This window comes from Engystomops pustulosus, chromosome 8 (genome assembly GCF_040894005.1).
Source record: "Engystomops pustulosus chromosome 8, aEngPut4.maternal, whole genome shotgun sequence".
NCBI lineage: Eukaryota > Metazoa > Chordata > Amphibia > Anura > Leptodactylidae > Engystomops > Engystomops pustulosus.
The window spans coordinates 44,863,541-44,886,705 of NC_092418.1; the positions used below are offsets into that span (position 1 = coordinate 44,863,541).

General features: G+C 40.8%; 1 protein-coding gene across 3 annotated transcripts in view; it reads right to left on the reverse strand.

The window, feature by feature from the left end:
* The window catches only part of KATNIP (katanin interacting protein), a 110,637-nt gene that overhangs the window by 58,043 nt on the left and 29,429 nt on the right, over positions 1–23,165 (reverse strand). For all 3 annotated transcript variants that reach the window (XM_072120797.1, XM_072120796.1, XM_072120795.1), the window contains exons 13-17: positions 17,999–18,205; positions 16,911–17,048; positions 12,281–13,220; positions 10,328–11,047; positions 8,754–8,962 (exon numbers count right to left, since the gene is read on the reverse strand). In XM_072120797.1, the coding sequence (XP_071976898.1) occupies positions 8,754–8,962; positions 10,328–11,047; positions 12,281–13,220; positions 16,911–17,048; positions 17,999–18,205 (2,214 nt within the window). The remainder of the gene's footprint in view (positions 1–8,753; positions 8,963–10,327; positions 11,048–12,280; positions 13,221–16,910; positions 17,049–17,998; positions 18,206–23,165) is intronic.

Sequence of the window (23,165 nt, forward strand, 5' to 3'; positions counted from 1 at the left end):
GATGGCAAAATTAAGATTTTTTTTTTTGTACAGTAGGTTTTAATTTTTAAAAATGTATGAAAACATTATAAAACCTATATAAATTTGGTATCCCCATCATCGTACCGACCTCAAGAATAAAATAGACATGTCATTTGGGGTGCAAAGTGAAAGCTGTAAAATCCAAGTCCACAAGAAAACTTTTCCACAAGAAAAATTTCACTGAATTTGAACTATTTCCCGCTTCCCAGTACACGGCATGGGATATTAAATAATGTCACTATGAAGTGCAATTTGTTATGCAGAAAACAAGGCGTCACACAGCTCTTAACATGAAAAAAAAAAAAAAGTCGTGACATTTTGAAGGCAGGGAGTAAAAAATGGAAACGCAAAAACGAAAAAGGGCCTGGTTGTTAAGGGGTTAAGGCAAGGAACAAAGGTTTAAATGGTAGTGTGAACTAAATGTGAGCCAAATGCTTACAGAGTTAAAGGGGTTGTCAGAGTGTTGAAGAACATAGCTGCTTTCTCCCAAAAACAGCACCACGCCTAATTTTGTCCTAGTACTGCAGTTCACCAGTATAGAAAATGCAGTAGAGTTGCAGTACCACGCACTACCCATGGTCAGATGTGGAGTTTCTGGTAGAAAACAGACAAATTTTCATTCTCCATCTGCTGTCTGCGTTAGTGTGTGGGACAAACGGCTAAATGTAGAAAGGATAAAAAAAAAAAAAAAGTAATTTCCTTTAATAAAGTATAACACAAAGTTATCCCCTGCAACTACGGACTTCTGGTTATTAGCATTTAGTTCCTCTTTTAATACACTGTAATAATATTTTCACAATAAGTAATAAAGATTCCGCTAATATATAATCATTTGGCATTACCTTTGACACATAGTAATATTAGCATTAATATTAGATTATTGATCATTTTTTTCATATAAATAATGATGATTACTAATGTTACAGACATTTACAGTTTTATTATTGCGCATGATCTAAAAAAAAAAAAAAACATATAAGATGGAAGATATTTTTTTACTATTAAATGGTATTATAAAAAAATGACCTGTTTTAACCAGCTTTTTGGACATTTTTTGAAGATCTAACTTTTAAAAAACAATTAATACTCTGCTTATTTTATTAGTTGGGTTGCAGTACAATCACCGCCAGGATTACATCACTGCCAGGATTACAATAGGAGATGACATAATTATTACATCACTACTGACAATAGATTATGTCACAGTTTATCTCCTCCCCTCCCTGTACAATGTCCTCTATATAGATAACACTGACCCATCATTACATCACTACTGACAATAGATGATGTCACAGCTTATCTCCTCCCCTCCCTGTACAATGACCTCTATATAGATAACACTGACCCATAATTACATCACTACTGACAATAGATGATGTCACAGCTTATCTCCTCCTCTCCCTGTACAATGTCCTCTATATAGATAACACTGACCCATCATTACATCACTACTGACAATAGATGATGTCACAGCTTATCTCCTCCCCTCCCTGTACAATGACCTCTATATAGATAACACTGACCCATTATTACATCACTACTGACAATAGATGATGTCACAGCTTATCTCCTCCCCTCCCTGTACAATGACCTCTATATAGATAACACTGACCCATCATTACATCACTACTGACAATAGAGGATGTCACAGCTTATCTCCTCCTCCTCTTTATACAATGACCTCTATATAGATAACACTGACCCATTATTACATCACTACTGACAATAGATGATGTCACAGCTTATCTCCTCCCCCTCCCTGTACAATGACCTCTATATAGATAACGCTGACCCATCATTACATCACTACTGACAATAGATGATGTCACAGCTCATCTGATCCTCCCTGTACAATGACCTCTATATAGATAACACTGACCCATCATTACATCACTACTGACAATAGATGATGTCACAGCTCATCTGATCCTCCCTGTACAATGACCTCTATATAGATAACACTGACCCATCATTACATCACTACTGACAATAGATGATGTCACAGCTTATATCCTCCCCTCCGTGTACAATGACCTCTATATAGATAACACTGACCCATCATTACATCACTACTGACAATAGAGGATGTCACAGCTTATCTTCTCCCCTCCCTGTACAATGTCCTCTATATAGATAACACTGACCCATCATTACATCACTACTGACAATAGATGATGTCACAGCTCATCTGATCCTCCCTGTACAATGACCTCTATATAGATAACCCTGACCCATTATTACATCACTACTGACAATAGATGATGTCACAGCTTATCTCCTCCCCCTCCGTGTACAATGACCTCTATATAGATAACACTGACCCATCATTACATCACTACTGACAATAGATGATGTCACAGCTTATCTCCTCCTCCTCTTTATACAATGACCTCTATATAGATAACACTGACCCATCATTACATCACTACTGACAATAGAGGATGTCACAGCTTATCTTCTCCCCCTCCCTGTACAATGTCCTCTATATAGATAACACTGACCCATCATTACATCACTACTGACAACAGATGATGTCACAGCTTATCTCCTCCCCCTCCCTGTACAATGACCTCTATATAGATAACACTGACCCATCATTACATCACTACTGACAACAGATGATGTCACAGCTTATCTCCTCCCCCTCCCTGTACAATGACCTCTATATAGATAACACTGACCCATCATTACATCACTACTGACAACAGATGATGTCACAGCTTATCTCCTCCCCTCCCTGTACAATGACCTCTATATAGATAACACTGACCCATAATTACATCACTACTGACAATAGATGATGTCACAGCTTATCTCCTCCTCCTCTCTGTACAATGACCTCTATATAGATAACATTGACCCATCATTACATCACTACTGACAAGATGTGACATCATCTATTATCTCCTTTCCCTACCAGGAAGAGGACAAACAATTGGTATTACCTATATCCATAGATTTTTTTTACCCCGTAAGGTAAATAGGTATATCCTTATTTTAACAACAATGGGGGTCATTTACTAAGGGCCCGATTCACGTTTTCCCGACGCCTTACCCGAATATTTCCGATTTGCGTCGATTCGGCGCCGGCATGCACGCGACGGAAATCGGGGGGCATGGCCGAGCGAAAACCCGACGTATTCGGAAAAACCGCCGCATTTAAAACAATAAAAGTGTCGCTTGGGACGCGCTTACCGTCACTTGGTCCGGCTCGGTGAAGTTGAGTGCGTTCAGATGCTTTTTAGCGCAGCAGCGCCACCTGGTGGACGGCGGAGGAACTACCTTGATGAATCCCGGCCGGACCCGAATCCAGCGCAGAGAACGCGCCGCTGGATTGCGAACGGACCGGGTAAGTAAATCTGCCCCAATATTTTAAAGAGGAGCTAAAGAGATCTGCATGATATACAATAAAAAAATGCTTACAAGTAGCATCCCAGGTCTGTGAATGCCAAGGTGCTATTTTGGAAATAAAAGATAAATTGTGGCCACTGTATGATTATAGTAAAAAGACTAAATGTACTGAGCCTCTGTAATGTGTAAATCAAAAATCATTGGAAAATTGCAAAATGCAGATTTTTTTTACTACATTATTTAAACCATGTCTTGAGATACAGCTGCTTCTTTCACCCTGACTACATCTGAAACAAAAAGACAGCTGGCATGTACTGATACAACCGCACAACTATATGACGGTCATTTGCATATCAAAAAGATGAACAACTTGGCAAGCGCATCCCATAATATCTGAAGGTCTGACTTGTGATCATGCTATAAAAACCTCAGTGAGGAAAAAAAATAGGAAAACTGAACGACAAACTACAGCGGATACATAATATGTGTAAGGACCATAACCTTGTCTAAGGGCCTTGGGTTTATTGGGCAGAAGTGCAATTACCAGGCAAAAAAAACAAGCATTATGGCCTAGACCTTCACTTTAAAAGAAGACCTCAGAACACTGCACTCAATGTCAAACATAAAATGAAATCTACATTTTCTCCTGGCGCATCTAAAAAGCGATTATATTAACGCCTAGAGGTAGTATACTGTAGTTCAAGTGCGCACAGTTTATGGAACCTTTGAGGGGGGTGCAACGCCCGCAAAGGTCCCGGCTTGGTTCTCACATAGACAAAAGTTAGAAGAAGCGAGCAGCACTCCAAAGTTCAAGTTCAAAGGTTGGTGATTTTTATTGAAGCAAGTGGCTTTATTGAAGCTTCTTCTAACTTTTATAGTAACGCCTATATAGATGACTTAGTCCATGGCTATGAATTGCTAAAAGGGATAAAAGTGGGTGGCTCTGGGAATGAAAATGGTGTATATGTTGGCATGGCCATGCTACTAGGGCACGGAGATGCTCATTTAACCAAAAGGTGGTGTAACTTTAAAGGGATCTGTCTTATTTAACGTCACTAAACTCGCAGCACCCACAGGTAGGGTATGAAAAGTCCTTTCTATAATTGAATTCCCTCTTTTGTTGTTAAATCTTGCCCATTTAGCTATAAAAAAATAGATACTCAAAATTATGAAATGAGCTGAGAAGAGCAACAAAAACAGACAACCACAAATAAGGGCAGACACATAGGGGCAGATTTACTTACCCGGTCCATTCGCGATCCAGCGGCGCGTTCTCTGCGTTGGATTCGGGTCTGGCTGGGATTCACTAAGGTAGTTCCTCCGACGTCTAACCAGGTGGCGCTGCTGGGCTGAACTCCACTAGGAATAGGCCGGTGTACTTAAGTGCATTTCAGCGAAGGCAAGTGCAAGCTCCGCGACACTTTGTTTTTTAAATGCGGCGGTTTTTCCGAATCCGTCGGGTTTTCGTTCAGCCACGGCCCCCGATTTCCGTCGCGTGCATGCCAGCGCCACTGCGCCAAAATCCGATCGCATGCGCCAAAATCCCGGGGCAATTCAGAGGAAATCGGCGCAAATCGGAAATATTCGGGTAACACGTCGGGAAAACGCAAATCGGGCCCTTAGTAAATGACCCCCATTGATATCAATCAAAGGCATTCAAAGGAGAAGACAAAAAAAAAATAGAATAAAATGTGTCAAAGTACATCTCAGTATTGCGAGGTCAAGCACAGCACACATACAGCTATACACATCATGTTCCAGGCACATCCATAGTGGTCTGGGCAGATGGTGGTGCTGGTGTAAAAGGTTCCCTTTAAGACTGCCCATAACATGAATAAATGTGCACCATTGTTTAATCACTTGGGTATCTTGAGCCCAGACAATGGGAACTACACTCCTTGACGCATGAGAAATGTAATGGGGTATCAGCCATGTTTCCATAATTCATATGTTTTATCCACTTTCCTTTAAATCTTTATTAATCATTAGACAATTACAAAATATACGATGATAGTTATTTTCCTACATTAATTTTGCCATTTTAAAAGAATTAGCCCTTTTCCTTAATATACTTGAGTTTCCCCAAACTCCCCCCCCCCCCCCCAATCTTCTCTCTTAGGCAATATTTACAAGTTCCAGCAGGGGGATGAGAGGTTCCCAACGTAATATGATGTTGACTAACCCCTCCCTCCAGAGTGGACTACACAGCGGGTCCTACTTTTATCTACCGGGACAGGTTATGTCCTCTACTTGTCTTTCAGAACCCGCTTATTTTATTGCCCAACAATATAATATTACAATGCATTCTAAGAATGATGCTGCTCACAATTAAATAGATTGTAAACTGCTCTTTTGTTTTATTTCTATATGAGCATCAAACAGATAAAAAGAGACAGATGGACAAAATGTTTTTGCTCCCTATACTTCTAACTTGAAACCCAGCATTCGGGCCAAACAGTGATACCAATGTATGCCCAGTACCGCACCAGACAAATATACAAAGCAAATCAGCAATGGTGAAGGGAAATGATGTATTAAAACATAGCTTTTAATTCAAAAACTCATAAAACCAGTAAATGAATATTGTGAAAACCACATACAGGTCGCATTAGACCATCACAGTCAAAGTATTATTCATAGTCGTCTTGCATTAATAAAAGGTTTCTAATGATGTAGCATAGGGGAGTATTTAAAGTAGTGACACATAGTTGAATAAGAAGTACAAACGGAAAAATCTCACCAATTTAGCAGTATTCTGGGATGTGGAACTCCCCTAAACGAAGTGCAGGTAATCGCTCCGGGAAAAGGATAAGTACCATCAACGATCCACAGTAGTGATGTAGAAAGGACCTACCAAGTCCCTATCATGTCCCCTGAGGTCCTGGCAGTCCCCAGGACTCCTGTCCTAACAAGGACAGTCCACATCTATATCAGTCTGCGTACACCCTGTGTTACAGAAAGATAGAAATAATCCACCCTACGTGATTCTTCCACGGAATTTGTGGATTCATCAGGGGCTAAAAATGAATTTGTTGTGGCTGCATACCTCAGATGTAAAAGGCCAAGACCTACACTGCAAAAATACAGATGGGCATTAGCCTATTTACTGAACAGCCGGCAGTGGTCCTGGCTGTACGACAGGCGTGGCATGTCTTCTAACTGCCCCTTTGTCCACAACAAACCTGCCCTCCAATTACAATGCTCCAGACCATATTATACCTAGATCCCTCAACCCCCCCCCCCCCCTATCCCTCCCAAAGAGGGACAAAGAGAGGGTATTTGTTACTCAAAATATTGAATCAAAAAAGAAGGTTTTGTGCTGCATCTGTGGACATAACCCAGAAACTATACCAGACAGCGTTTTATTATTGACCAATTTTTAATTCTAACTTCTATGGAAGATATGGGATATAGTTGGAAAATGCAGGGGTCTTTTAGGAATAATCTGTGCTGGAATTGTGGAGTTTTTTTGCCAGCAGTGAACTCTGCACCTGATCATCATCAGAGAGTGAATATATGCAAAGCTACATGTCTAATGGCGGCTCCGGAGAGCTCTTCACACAGCTGTAGGATAGCTTTACAGAGCGGCTTAGTATTATCTACTAGCAGAATGATGCTGGTATACGGCTTCTATTCAGTAACTGCTTCATTATTACTGGAATATTACTGAAGTTTACCACAAGAAATATGACCCTATCACAGACATTTACCTACCTCTTATTTTCTTATATATGTTCTGTATCAATTATGGTTTTCTAGATCCCTGCTTGCTGTCCTTCAACAAGGGGAGAAGAGGATGTTGCAGAGAAAAAGGAACATCCATCCTTTAGCAGCTAGTAATTATTTATAAATAATCTTCATATTATGTAACTATTTATTAATAGTAAATTATTTTTTTTCTCAGAGCTATTAAATTCATATGAATACTGGGCAGTACTTCTCTATAATGTGCTACATGCTGCTGCTCTACCCATGTGGAGAGATGGCAATAAACTTGTCCTCCAGTAGATTTTGCAGCAAATATAATGCCTTGACCATCCCTGCATAACAACCCTATCAATCTCTTTGTATCATGTTTAGTGTGACTTTAGATAAAGTCTGCAGTCAATATTCGGGATAATATTGCAACATCCCCCACCGGGGCCTAGCCTACCCCTAGGGCCTGGCGGCAGCCGGGGCGCAGGATGCCGGAGCGGTTGCGGCCTAGGCACGCTGAATGTATGGGGACCGAAGGACTGTCCTACAGCCTGGCAGGTCTCCAGCAGGTGGTGTGTGCAAGAAATATGGTGGAAGAGGCTGATGTACTGGTTCTCCCTGGGGCAACCCCTGAGCGTATGTAGGATAGGTCCCTGGGTGATGGATGGGGAAGCCTGGGGTGCTAACAGCCATATCAAGGGAACAGATGGAGGCAACATTGTGCAAAATAACTCACGGTTCTTTATAGAACAACAGTAGGCAATGGGCCTAAACGGTTTCACAGCAGATGCAGGTTACTGGAGTGGTCATGGAGAAGAGTCCTCAGGAATAGTACACCAGCCTGGTAGTAGATGCAGGCTGGGATGGAGCTGTGTCCAACTGTGGAAGCTGCAGCTCTGGATTGGAGTCTCCTGACTCTGGTCCTGGGATTAGCTAAGTGTCAGTACTGATGGTGTACTGACACTGTCTCTCTCTTCACTCTAACTCAGAACGATGACTGACTGGACTGACCTCTAGCCCCTCCCTGTCCAGGGGTTTTATTATCCTGGTCAGGTGGTGGCTACCTCTCCAATCACACTCCAGTGTACAGTGTGGTCGATAAATCACATCCAATAAACCATTGCCAGGATCTACAGCTGCTGATTACCTAATGATCCAGTGTTAGAACTTACTAGAAGGTTCATGACTCCTTCTGACAGCTCCTAACTTGGAGAGGGCGCTGTTCGCAACTACCAGCCTGCCTATGTATTGGCAGGGGTGTTGCACTATTATTAATTATGACCTCACTGGCGGCCATAATATCTACAAACCAAGCTTTTGGCAGCAGCAGTCATCTTATCTTGAGGAATTCATTTACATCTGAATATGACAACGGGTAAATGTGCCTTTTTATATTGGCTGACTCAATAGAAAATAAAATCTTGAATATTACATCAAGGAAATCATCCTGTTTACCGCTATAAGGAAATGAACATCTGCACTACTAACATAAAAAGAGATTGTAGGTTTTATACAGTCTGATTACATTCAGTAGTCGGCCCCATGTAAAAGTAGTTATTTGGAACATTAGCTTGATGTGTGTCACAGACATGGGGAAGGAAATGGAAGCAAAACATTTACTAGTTTGGTTTCTGTGCAACATTCACGTTTTATATTGCAGAAATCTATCCGGGTTCTATCATTACCTGTAATTTCTCGCTGGAGCCAGCCTGTGTAAAAGGTCTCTCTTCTCCGCCACTGTCTGCTGTCCTTGGGCGCGTTTTGATGATTTCTTCATCCGTCTGAAGATCTGTGCTCTCAAAATCCTCATCAAATGTTTCATCGTAAACAGATATGGCCTGTAGTATGTCATCGTCCATTGTGAACAAAATTGTATCCCCAAACTGTTCTGCAGCTAAAAATAAAATAATGAAAAAATAATGTCTGGGAAAGCAGTTGTAACACGATGCTAAATTAGGGATCATTACCCCAAAGCAGCGATGAGTAGGCACAAAATATATTGGATAGACAGAGGTGCAGATTTATCTAGGCATAGAGTTATCTTCATGGTCGTGCGGATAATGCTGGCACATGGTGCACCAACACTTGAGAAATTCCCGCCAGGTCAAAAAGAAATGCAGGAAAATATAGCTAGTGGATTTTTATAAATATATCAATTATTGACCCTACCTGAAAGGGAACCTATCAATGATGTTTGAAAAAAATGAGCATTAGACAGGTTCCCATAGAGCCTTATGGCCTAAGGCCACCCTAAGTTTATCGATGGTCACAAGTGGAGAAAATGAACATTCCAGCGAATCGGACCGGGCATATACTCACGCTTGAGTCAACAGCCGCCTCTTCAGCACGTCATCGGTTCCTCCTCATTCCACTCCTCTTTCCGATATGTCACTTGGCCGTCTCGCCGGAATCTCGCGCATGTGCATAAGCCGCTTGCGGCTGTCATAAGCAGTGAGCATTTGAGTGGTCCGCGCCCTCCGCCACCTCACTGCACAAGCGGAAGGGGAAAAGCTGTGCATGTGCAGTGAGGCAGCGGAAAGCGCAGAATAAGCAAACGCTAAGCGGCTTACGCGCTTGCCCAAGATTTCGGCGAGACAGTCAAGTGACATATCGGAAAGAGGAATGCGATAAGGAGGAACCAATGACGTGCTAAGGAGGCAGCTGCTAGAGTCAAGCGTGAGTATATGCCCAGTCCAACTGCTGGATTCCTTGCCTGGTAAAAATCGAAGTTCATTTTCTCTAATTGTGACCAGCGATCAACTCATAGGGGTGCCCTTAGGCATGTAAAATTCTATGGGAACCTGTCTAATGCTAATTTTTTTCAAACAGCGGTGACAGGTTCCCTTTAAAATAGTGTGACTATCAATAGGGACTATCACCAGCTTTTTATATTAAAAAAAATGTATCTACCTTTTAAGATTAAAAATTATAATTGCAATTAAAATTATAATTTTACAGGTAAATGGACAATGTACCACATGTACAATAATCTTATATTATATCAGGTGACAGCATCTGAAACATCAGTGATATCACCAATCCTGCTCATGTGAATGTGCACACCACAGATTTACCTAAATGGTTGGTAGTACCAGTCCAGAAGGAAAGGTACACTGGGCAATCACCCTGCTAGAATCAGGAGCTGGAAAATGTTCCAATGAACTAAGATAATCCATTTGAATATTTTTTATGCTAATAGAAAATTAGGTCATGCAATACCAAAAAGAGGAAAGTAAGGAAGATAAAAAGAAATACATACATCCAGTGAGGGTACCAGATGCCTTGGCAATTTCTCCTTTGAAAATTAAAGCTTGATCCAGAATAATTTCAATATCTTTTACACCACGGAATGAATGTATTCTTGATTTGTTATAATTCCATATTCTAATCATTGCTACTTTACAGGGTGATGCAAAGTCTAAGTAGATAAAGTGAATCTTTCCTGGAGTAAATGGTGCGAGCCATACATGCATGTCATCTTGAGTCTTGTTCACACCATCAGTGAGGTTTGTTACCACTCTAGGGTCTCTGCCATATGCTGGTAGGATATTTATATTAGGAGGTTCTGCTGAAATGTTGGCGATCTGCACAGGGTTACCCGTCGATGAAAAGACTTCTATTCCATTAAGCCCAACATAGTGTCTGTCACCCCAAGTAGTGCTAATCTTAATGCACAAATGTTGACCGTATGGCAAAACCGGTATCTCAAAGTCACTTCCATCATTTCCGTCATTCTCGACCATGTTGGCAGTGGATAGTTTAGGCATTTCATATGCATCTTCCTTTTTGAAAGGTATATTTTGTTTTCCAGTCTTTTGTTGGTGCAAAAATTCATCCAAAATATCTCCTTCAAAATTCATATTGGAAATCCGACCCTTATGTGACTGATTAAATTTTAGTAAAGATGTCCATGACTCCATTAAGGTATTCTCTTGATCACTGCTCCACCTTTGCCTTGTTTTAGTGTTTCCTTGACAACCTAGAAACGAGAGTCATCTTTAGAAAAAAAATGTCACCATTTGTCCTCATGTTTAACTCCTTAATGACCTGGCCCTTTTTTGTTTTTTCATTTCCATCTTTCACTCCGCACCTTCAAAAATCTATAACTTTTTTAATTTTACACATTAAAATTAATGTTATGGATTGTTTTCTGCGTAACAAATTGCACTTCGTAGTGATGGTATTGAATATTCTATGGCATGTACTGGGAAGTGGGAAAAAATTCCAAATGCAGTGAAAATGGTGAAAAAAATGCATTTTCTTGTGGGCTTGGATTTTATGGCTTTCACTGTGAGCCCCAAATGACAGGTCTACTTTATTCTTTAGGTCAGTACGATCACGGAGATACCAAATTTTATAATGTTTTCATACATTTACAAAAATGAAAACCTCCTGTACAGAATTTTTTTTTTATTTTGCCACTTTCTGGCGCTAATAACTTTTTCATACTTTGGTGCATGGAGCTGTGCATTTTGTGCGAATTTTGATGACATTTTCAATGCTACCATTGTTAGAACTGTGTGACCTTTTGATCACTTTTTATTGAATTTTTTTATATTTTTCAAAATGGCAAAAAAGTGTTGGGTGTTATTTTCTGTTACGGGGTTAAACGCAGTGAAAACCGTTATTATATTTTGACAGATCGGGCATTTTCGGACGCGGCCATATATAATGTGTTTATGATTTTTACTGTTTATTTATATTTATATCAGTTCTAGGGAAAGGGGGGTGCATCCGATGCTCTTCACCCCTCCTTCTCTCCGTAGGCAGATGACCGCCAAACTCGGTGACACACCGTGTGCTCACAGCACTGTCACCATGAGCCATAGAAATTTATAGGGGTCCCAATCTGGTTGCAAGTCATGTGGCCAGATCACAGCCCCCATAATGTCCGTCTGAATGAGCCCTAAGTGCCTGCACCAGCTTTGCTTTGAAGCTGCACTGTGTCGCAAAGGTACATGCACCTAAAATGGCGTGTTAGTGTTTAGTCAGAGTTTGTGACACATTTAACACAGCGACTTGTCAGAATTATGTTGCACACTGTATGTTAAAGGTGCACCTAAAGATGGTGCACACTTTCCAAACAGTACAGGGTGCACCGGATAATTGAATTAAAAATCTGGCGCACTCTGCACATTTGTGAGGCAAACTACACTTAGTGCCCTACTGCTTCACTATTGATAAATCTGGACCATGGTCTGTTTTTACTTACTTGCCAATGGAAGGCTCAGATCTGGAAATTTTTCACTTTCTGATTGTTTATCTTTCAATCTTAATTCTTCCCGTCTTCCACTGACTGGACGCTTTTGATCGGAAATCATCTTTGTGCCAAAACTTTCCAAGTCATCACAGTCTTTCCTTTGCAATAACATCAAAGGCTCTGACTTATTGTCGTGTCTTCCTAGATGCCTAGAGCCTACACTGGGATTCCTCAGAAATCCATCAATGAACTGGTCACTGGAAACAGTATTTTCATTCCTAAAACAGTCTTTATTGATCGAATGATTGAAGGGCTTTCCAGAACTTTGGTCGTAATTCTTCTGTTGAAGGTGGGATGCCGATTCTAACCAGTATGGGGTTTTACTTGCTGAATTACTGAGCTTTCTGCCAGTAAGCCGTTCCAGCTGTTCCTTTATGGTTAGATCATCAGGATCTGATGGAGAATGAGAATGTTCAGTAGATGTGCTGCTTTCTGCACATGCAAATTGTGTGGAGGTAAAAGGCAATTCCTGAGGTTCATTATTAGATCTACTTTCATCACTGTAGGGGTCCATTTCCCTCCGTAAAATGTCTCCATATTCTTTATCTCTACGAGATATATTAGATTTGCTTGGCGTCATAACATCTAAATCTTCAGAACATTTATCTTCCTTCAACTTTGAAGAGCTTTCCATGTTAGAAGCCTCGGATAACCCAAATGACCTAGGCTGTGGCAATATCTGAACACCCAAGTCCTTATTGCTGCCATGACCAAGTTCCTCTCTTTCATCTTTTTGAGGAGGTGGGGTAGCCGTCTTCATTTGCCCATTTAATAAGTTGATAGTATTACTGTAGTCAAACACCTGGTTACCACATCCTTTTTGTAAGATGCCATCAAACACCAAATCTTCATCTCTATATATCTTCACATGCTTCGCACCAATGTCCAGGTCCTGAAAAATGAATAAACAATGCGTTATCTGGCAGACATTTTGCAGGCTATAAACCACTACTACACATATATAAAATACACCTATTTTAAACTAACAAAACACCAAAATGTATTGAAACTGTGGCAAAGTCCTAGTTTTCACAACATTTCCTGTTGCATTATTTTTGTAGTTTGAAGCATCAAAGAAGTGACCCTTTTTGCAAATCTTTTTTAACTTCAAAATATGGCGCTCTTCTTTTGGTCCTCCAGAGAATAACATGCATAGATTCTGTTATATATATCAACTCTCACTAGTTTGGCCGATGGAAGACTTGTCTTCTCATATATCACCAATCACAGCTTAGCTTTCATTTTACCAGTGCTCATGAATATTTTAAAGGGGAGCTGTGATTGGTTGCCATGGGCAACTAGAAATATTCTAGCTTTCAGACAGCTTGATAAATCTGTCCCAATTTCTTCTGATAGTAAATTCTTTTACAATGATCTAGAATGGCAAAATTTACACCAAAAAAAGTGTGTTAAAAATTATGCAAATTAGTCTGAGGCACACCGGCTTATGAGACTGGAGCACGTCTGAGGGCCTTACTTGTCCAATCTCACTTGGAGATTGCAGAGAGCCGGTGACGTCAGGGACCAGGTAGGACTGAACAAGTGAATAAATTATAAGCCGAGGCTCTGAGACTTAAACTGCAGCACCTCACACTAATTTGTATAATTTTTAAAACTGAATCATATTTAAACAAGTTCCTTTCAGAAGACATTGTAAGGAGCATGTGAGTGGGACTAGCCTAGATGTCTCTTACGGATAAGCATGGGACACAGGAATTTTACCCAATACAGGCAGTCCCCAGGTTACATACATGATTGGTTTTTTAGGTTTGTTCTTAAATTGATTTTGTATCCAAGTCAGAACAGGTATATTTTGTAAGTGTAACTCCAGACAAAGGCTATATTCACACTGCCGTTGCCCGCCCGTACCGTACCATAGCGGGCAACGGCAGTGTACGGGGAGAGGAGGAGGAGGTGAGCGCAGCTCACCCCCGCCCCTCTCCATAGGAAGTAATGGCGCACGGCGCCGTATTAGGGGTAAAGATAGGACAGGTCCTATCTTTTTCCCGGGTATGGAGTGGTACGGTGCCGCACGTGTGCTGCACCGTACAGCTCCCGTAGGGCGCCGTGCGCCCATTGCCGTCTATGGAGGACGTATATCGGCCGTATATACGTCGGCCGTATATACGTCCTCCATACGGTCGTGTGAATGTAGCCAAAGAATTTCAAAAATTGTGGATTGTCATGGGAACAAGAGAGCATCACCAAAGGACACAGTGGCCGGAGAAGCCAGTAACGAGGGCTTGTCTGCAAGTTAGGGACTGCCTGCAAAAGTATGGCTTACACCGGTTGAGTACACAGAGGCACCCTGTGAGAATGCTATATACACACTAAAAAAAGCTTTATCAAACTTGAAGATTTATTAATATCGATTTACACTGGACCAACATAGGAAAAAACGGCAAGGGGCGTTGATATGTCGGGTAATGCCCGGTTTTAGAAATTTGAAAACGACACATGGAGGCTTTTTCGGAGGGGGGGGGGGATGCTCCTCTATAGCAACTCCCAGGGGATGAATGGACTAGTCACTGCTCACTGCAGTGTAAGGTAATGTATAACATATCTTTTTTCTAAAAAAAAATGATTTTTTTAATACAAAAACTTTTGTCAGTACATGTACCATGCTCTGTTGGGTGCTAAAAATCGTCTCCTGGTGACAGGTTGCCTTTAATCTGAGACATTTATTTACAACCAGTAATTATCTGAACCCCTGGACCCTATCTAAAAGGAAAAATATCTATGTTCCTATGTGCCATTAGGGGAAATATTTAATGCTAAGTCACATTTGTAATGCTGCCATTAAATATTACTTTCACCAAACACAATAATTTGGATCTCATCCTTAATTTTCAGTCAAAGCAATGCAAATATAAAAAAAAAAAATTATGCATGTAAGAGATTGCTAGATAAAAGACTCTTTAAGCTTTCATATATTCCGAGTGCTTATCTTTGTGATGTGGAACATCTAAATACCTAAGTCAAGATTAGTAGAAGAATTCAAGATAAATCTGTAATAATAAGTCCACAAAATGAAAGAATGCGGGTGGCATTATCTTAAATCTTCATTTTAATAAGTTCCAATGAAAGCAGGAAAAAAAAAAATCAGACAGATAACTGAACTCTTTTCCCTTCCTGAAATACATACATTTACATCTATTTAGAAATTCTGACTAAAGGAAAAGACTAATTGTATTTTTTTATATGAAATATTTGCACAAAACTATAAAAGAAAGCAACAGAAAATGTCAGGATTGTTATTTATTTGAAACACATTACCACTAGCTACTAATCTATCACCAATGTACGGGTTTATGGTAATGTGCCATTATCAGAAGGTAGGTCATAGAGAGCACTTACACTTAGTATTATTATTCATACAATTAAAAAAGGAACAAATTAAATCAAACTACAACACGGTTTTGATTCCTGAGCCAAAGAATCTCCTATATAAAAGCATAATTAGTCCCGAGTTAAGGACACCCGAATTACAAATGACCCCTAGTTACAGATGGACCTCTGTGCCCACTGTAACCTCTGCTGAAGCTTTCTGGATGCTGGCAATTTACTGCAATGGTCAACATAAGAGCTATGAAAGTTATCAATGAAAGTTTAATCCTTGTTCCCATAATGGCCCAAAATGTTTAAAATCCATTTGTCATTGGCAAAAAAATTCTTTGATTGGCGTTACACTTACGAGATAGGTCCTAACTTGCTGATCAGTGGGGGTCTCAGTGCTAAGACCCCCGCAGATTGCAAAAATGAGGGGACCCTCCGTCGAACCCCTTGTCGCTCCATCAGAGTAATAGAGCTGATGGAAATTGCAGAGTGCGGCACTTACTGATCTCAGTCAGCTCCATAGAGATTAATGGAGCAGAAAAGTCATGCGCGGCCGTCTGCTCCATTAATCTGACGGATCCCTCGTTTTCACAGTATGGGGGGGGGGGTCTCCGCACTCTCCTTTGTGGGAAAACCTCTTTAAAACAGCATCCCAACAGCATGGTAAACAATGGCATTCCGTTTTGGTGCCACTTTTGGTGCTTCTTTTGATTTTTTGGATAGATGATGAATTTCGGAAACCCTGAAAACTCCTATACTGAATTCTTACAGTCTACATTGTCAATCTAGCCATTTCCCTATTATACTTTATACAACTCTTAGTTGCAGTAGTTCATGTTTCCCATCACTTCATATAACATATTGTACAGCTAATCCGCTCCAGATGAATAGTTTTGGTGATAAAACCACAGTACTATAAATCAGACTATGGTATAACAAATGCTAAATCAGCATCTTTCAGTTGTCACCACCTCTACGCACTGAAGAAGTAAGCCATATAACACGTCTATGACAAGCTGTTCCCTAAAGTATTAAAAACACAACAAGCGGTAACACTACAGAGTAAGTCTTTCAAATACGTTCTTGTGAAAACAGGATAACTTACTTTTAACCCAGGATCTTGCAGCTTTTTAGAATATCATGATCTAAAAAATGTCTAAAAATAACATTTCACTCTTTGTGTTCCTATGTTCTACATAGAAGGAATGGAGGTCAGCAACGGAGATAATAAGCTGAGACTACTTACACTGAGCGTCTTGTTATAATTCCAAATCTTCATCTTGCATATGTCAAAATCACATGACCTAGAAGGATTTCGTATCACAAAGTAAAGCTGTACAGGAGGGTGGAACGGGCACATCCACATGTAGCATTCTTTTGTAGTCTGGGAAAGAAAGCCAGAAAGATCCAATCAAGGTGGGTTATTTCACTGCAATGTTTCACAAAGTAAAAGCCTCTCTGACACACAAAATGTACGGTATGTGTTTTATAAAGTGGTAAAAATTCTAGCTATGTTCACACAGCAGTATTTGACACATTTTTAAACTTCTCTGCAGGTAACTCAAAATCCAGTAAAGATTCCCATCCAGAAAGCCCTTCCCGATGTACATTTAACCGTTCCATTGACACCGCCGATCCGGAATGTCCGATGAGGATTCGGAGCTGCCGCGATTCACTAAGATTGTGCGTCCAATTTCCTGCATGTGTCGCTTCCCCGCTGAGGTCCGCCGGAGCTCACCATCTTCTTCCCGGTGCATGTGAGTGCTGATCTCGCGTCACAATTTGACTTTTAAATTCCGCGGTTCGTCCATATCAGTCGCGTTGTCCGACGGCCCGTCCCCCGATTTGTGTCGCATGAAAGCCGGCGCTGATGCGCCACAATCCGATCACGTGACCAAACATCACGGGGCAATTCAGCGCAAAGCAGAAAATTTGGGAAACCCGGCGGAAGTGTGTCCGGCGGACCCTTAGTAATTGGTATTGTTAATGCAATGAAAAGTTTTATAATTTTCCAACATACTTTCTGTATCAATTCTTCAATGATGCCCCAGGGTGGAGAGATTGACATTTAAATAGTTAACACCTGCAATTGGTGCGGCAAACACCAGCCCATGAGCTTTATACATCCTCAACAACACTGTGATACACATTTCTGTCACGTGTTGTTACGGTGTAAAGGGTTCATTTCTATTGTAGAAAATATCACAAGTTATGAGTCCAAAATTTTTGAAGACTAGTCCATTGCATCAAGTACATAATTCCTTATTTCTACTTTCAATATGAAATATTATATAATATTATCGAGCTTCTAAAAAGTGTTGAAAAAATAAATACCTGAAAATTTCCATTAACCAAACAATGAAGGTTTCCAGGAAAATCAGCATTCCTTATGTCCACATCATGAGGAGAAACAAAGAGTTTTTCATCTTTGGGATTGAAGAACTGAATCTCAGTCAACCCAACACAGTAAGGATTTCCCCAGTTGGACACAATTTCCACTGTAATGTATATAGTATCCTGCTCTGCTGCTGGGGAAAAGAACTACAATATAAAGAACAAGGCAAAATCACCAATTAGGGGCAATAAAATAAAAAGCCTGAACATATGGCTATTTATATTACTGATATTACTGTATTTTTCAGACTATAAGGCGCACCGGAGTATAAGGCGCACCGTCAATAAATGCCTGCTAAAACGTCTAGGTTCATATAAAAGGCGCACCTGATTATAAGGATGAATGACCAGCAGGTGGCAGACCTGTGCACAGTTCAAGGCAGCTGTTGTGTGTAAGTACGGTTCATATATAAGGCGCACCTTTGATTTATGTGAAAATCAAAGGTTTTTGTGTGTGCCTTATAGTCTGAAAATTATGGTATATGCATATTTTGAACATGGTTATTGTCACATAAAATACTATACAAACTACCTTTTAGCAAGTGAAGAAAAAAAGGAAGTGCAGAAACACAAACAGGAAGCAAGAAGATGACAAGGTAGTGTAAAAGCCTGTAAATCCAGATAACAGGGGGACTAGGGTAGACCCTTAGGCTCATTAGCATCAATTTGAAAGTTGATTTTAGAAGGAAGGAGTCCATGGACAACAAATATAAGAATATTATCACAGTCACAGTATCTGGATCAATGAGTAAGTGTCCGTGATTTTTCATGATGGATTTTGATAGTAGATTTCCTTTAAAGAGTAAATTGAAAAAAAATAGAGAAAAAAACGCCCCCCCCCCCCACTGAGAAATAAAAGGATATTAAAAGTCAATAAGTCCTCCTACTGATACACAACCACAATCTGAGGCCTCATGCCATTGTGCCATTACAGAGCTTGTTGTTGCCTTCTAATTTAGTCATTTTGATCAGCAGGGGCCATCATTATGAGTGTGGCGCACACAGCAGTGAATACGAGGCAGGGTAGGGTGGAGTGAGCTGCACACAGCGTTATAATCTGGAGCAGCTTCTCCTCTGAGACTTCAACGTACAACCTGCACACTGCGCAAACGGTACGTGATTCATCTTTGACCTTTTCTATGACGACAAAACATCCCATCAAGAATATCTTCTATTTGACTATTTTATTAAATTCCTTCTTTTATAGGTTTTTCTGAAATGTGTTTTTTTATGTACTTTGACTCTTAACCCGTTGATTACTGAAGCTCTGCAATGGATGTAAAAAAAAAAATGTTTTATTCATTCTTTTTACTTCAGTGATGGAAAAATCTGACATCAAAAAAGTTTGTAAAGTACCGTATATACTTGAGTATAAGCCCAGTTTTTCAACACAATTTTTGTGCGGAAAATTCCCCACTCGGCTTATACTCGGGTATCCAAAAAATAAACTTACGGTCCTGGCAGCTCCTCTTCATGCCGCAGGTCTGCAACAGCTCCGTGGCCGCACCTCTTCTGTCTTCATGTCGGCTGCAATGGACAACTGATGTGAGCCGCTGCTGACATCACAGAGTGCGCTGGAGCTGTCGCAGACCTGCGGCATGAAGATGAAGAGGAGCTGCCCGGCCGTCGAAATGGTGAGTATTCAGTTTATTATTTTTTACTGGCAAGCTATACCCTACAGGGGGCTGGCAGGCAATATATACTAAAGGGGCGATCTGGCAGGCTGTACACTACAGGGGCGATCTGGCAGGCTGTACACTACAGGGGGGCTGGCAGGCTGTACACTACAGGGGGGCTGGCAGGCTGTACACTACAGGGGGGCTGGCAGGCTGTACACTACAGGGGGGCTGGCAGGCTGTACACTACAGGGGGCTGGCAGGCTGTACACTACAGGGGGCTTGCTGGCTATATAATGGGAGGCTGTGACTAATGCATTTCCCACCCTCGGCTTATACTCAGGTCGGCTTATACTCGAGTATACGAGTATATTCAAGTTGCTTTAAAACAATATGACTATGTATTCTGTATCAGTGGGGGTCATTTACTAAGGGCCCGATTCGTGTTTTCCAGACGTGTTACCTGAATATTTCCGATTTGCGGCGATTTCCCCTGAATTGCCCCGGGATTTTGGCGCACGCGATCGGATTGTGGCGCATCGCCGCTGGCATGCATGCGACGGAAATCGGGGGGCCTGGCCGAACGAAAAACCCAACAGATTAGGAAAAACCGCCGCATTAAAAAAAAACAAAAAAAAATCTGTCGCGGAGCTTGCACTTACCTTCACTCAGCCCGGCTCAGTGAACTCCAGCGCGTTCCGATGCTTTTCAGTGCAGCAGCGCCACCTAGTGGACGGCGGAGGAACTACCTTAATGAATCCCGGCCGGACCCGAATCCAGCGCAGAGAACGCGCCGCTGGATCGCGAATGGACCGGTTAAGTAAACCTGCCCCCTTGTGGGTAAGGTGATCCGGACTATCACCGTCTCTCCTAGGAGGCCTCCTTGGATTTTTATATCCATATCTTTACTTAACAGGGTCCGACTGGCCCACTCTTGGTACCGTCCCCAGAGCATATCGCACTTTGAACCATGTTGTGCAGCCAGATATTGCACTCTGATCCAGGAAGAGGAAAGACAGGCGGAGGATCAGATGAGAACATAATTTTTTATTTTTTATTTTTTAAAGCCACAGGTTAGGAAACAGAGAGGGGGAGCCATTGTGTTTGATGAGAGGCTCAGTATATACAGTTTATGAGAGGGCCCAGTGGATACAATTAATGAGAGGGGCTCAGGGTGTATAATTAATGAGGTGGTTCAATGTGTAAAATTAATGGACGGGCTCAGTGTCTATAATTAATAGGGGGCTCAGTGTCTATAATTAAGGGTTGGGGAAATGGGCCTTAGGAAAATTGTAAAGCTTCAGGGATATTTGCAAGAAACTCCATTATGGGAAAATGGAAATCTAGTCGAACTGATGAAAATACCAGATATAAAATTTTGGCAGTAATCTGGGATTAAATATGTTCACCAAATAAAGGCTGACGATAAAGTGGTACCCTTTTCCGCATTACAGGAAAGGTATGGTTTAAAAAACGGAGACTGGTTGCGGTATCTTCAATTATCACATGCAATAAAAGCAAATACACGATTTACGAAATATCACTTGGTCACACATGACTGTTTGGATCTTATCAGAAAAGTAGGAGAGCAAAATAAGGTGGTTTCTAAAATATATAAACACATAAGAGAAGGTTTCACAAACACTATTAAACATAAGTCACGAAGAAAATGGTCTTTGACGATAAAGAGTGGGGTGAAGTACACAAAAACATTAAGAAAGGTTCCACCAATTGGAATCATAGGATTATTCACTTTTTTTTGATTCACCAGGTATACTACACACCAAAAGACCTCTTCAAAATGAGGATCAGGGATAACACGAACTGCTGGAAGTGTCATGCAACAGACGCAGACTTTTTTCATCTGGTCTGGCTGTGTCCGGGGGTCCAGACTTTCTGGGGAAAAATCTTTGAGAAAATATCAGCCAGGCTTGGCATTGACCTAAAACCCACCATAGGCACCGCTATCTTTATGCTTTTTGAACATGAGTCAGTGAAACAAAGTTATGGTAAACTAATCACCAGACTAATTAATGTAGCTTTGGTATGCATTGTGCAAAAATGGGGATCTGAGGAGTACCCAAAAGTAGAACATTGGTTTAATCTGTCACTAAAGATTAAAAATTTCGAATGCAATTCGGCTAAGCTCAAATCCTTAAGAACTAAAAAAACGAAATTTTGGAACATCTGGCATTAGGGATTTTTTTTTTTTACCCTGCGGGCCCAAGGGAAGGGAGGGGGTGGGGGTGGATTGTAACACATTTTATAGGGTCACTGAGGTTGGTTGATACCTGTGTGGTGTTAAAAAGGATATGTAAATTATATATTGTCGTTACTGTTGGTAATTTACCTGCTTTGTACGATGTGTACCCTTGTTTGATAAAGAAATAAATATTTGTTTAAAAAAAAAAAAAGGGTTGGGGCCTAGTTTGGAAATTGCAAAGTGATGACACAGTATATAAAATGTTTGGGGGGGGGGGGGGGGGGGGCAGTATAGAGTGATAAAACAATTTATATTTAACTCTTCTCAGACCGTCCGCAGGTCCCAAATCTGTGGCAACATCTCTAGACGTTGCTGCAGTTTTCCACTGCTCCAGTGCTAGCAGGACCCGTGCTCTGGGGATCAGAGACGCCCAGAGACCCTAGGGAGAAGGAGGATGCGGCTTATTACCGCTTCTCCGCTCCTCACAGCATCAGTCACAGCTACACTACAAAAAGCATTGCCATAGTCCCCCTGTTTGCCCGAGACTATACATATTTTATAGCAAAACGACCAGAACAAAATAGGGAATTTATTAATAATTTTCATTTTGAGTTAATTTGAAAATTACAAAAAAGCCCTTTTTACCCCAAATAAAAATGAAAAAAAAAAAGGTTTAAAACTTTTATTACCTTTTTAACCAGCTCTATGTGTCCCGAAAAAAAACATTGCAGAAATGTAAAAAAAAAAAAAAAAAAAAGTAATGGTCCTTAAACCGGCACATACAAGTCTTTTCAGGTCGCGTCACTAAGGGGTTAAAGGGAAACAGTCAGCCGGGAGTTTCCTAGTAGAGCCGTGTGCAGCACGGGATCCACTTTCTTTATATCCAAGTCCTGTTGCAGCATACCAACGCTCATTAGCATAATTTTACACTTGGAATCCGCCTGACATATCCTTTTGATGGAAAATAAAAAGGTGATATGAATGCTGTCCTTACAAGACAATAGATTTTTGCTATAACTTCTTATTTCTCGGATAAATGCCTCTATTTGCAGCAAAACATCCTTTGAATGTTAGACATATTGTTATGTCATAAATATAATATAATCTGATAATAAAATGTACTCTTCGCAGCTTATTTTATTGCAGCTGTCGGTTACAGCAGTGTCCTCAACTTTTAACTACTTACAGTATGTCCAATAGCAGTACATAAAAATAACGCCAACACTGCTGAATGCTCCGAAAATAATGAATATGTATGTTCTGTATTTATAACACTGACCTTTGTCTT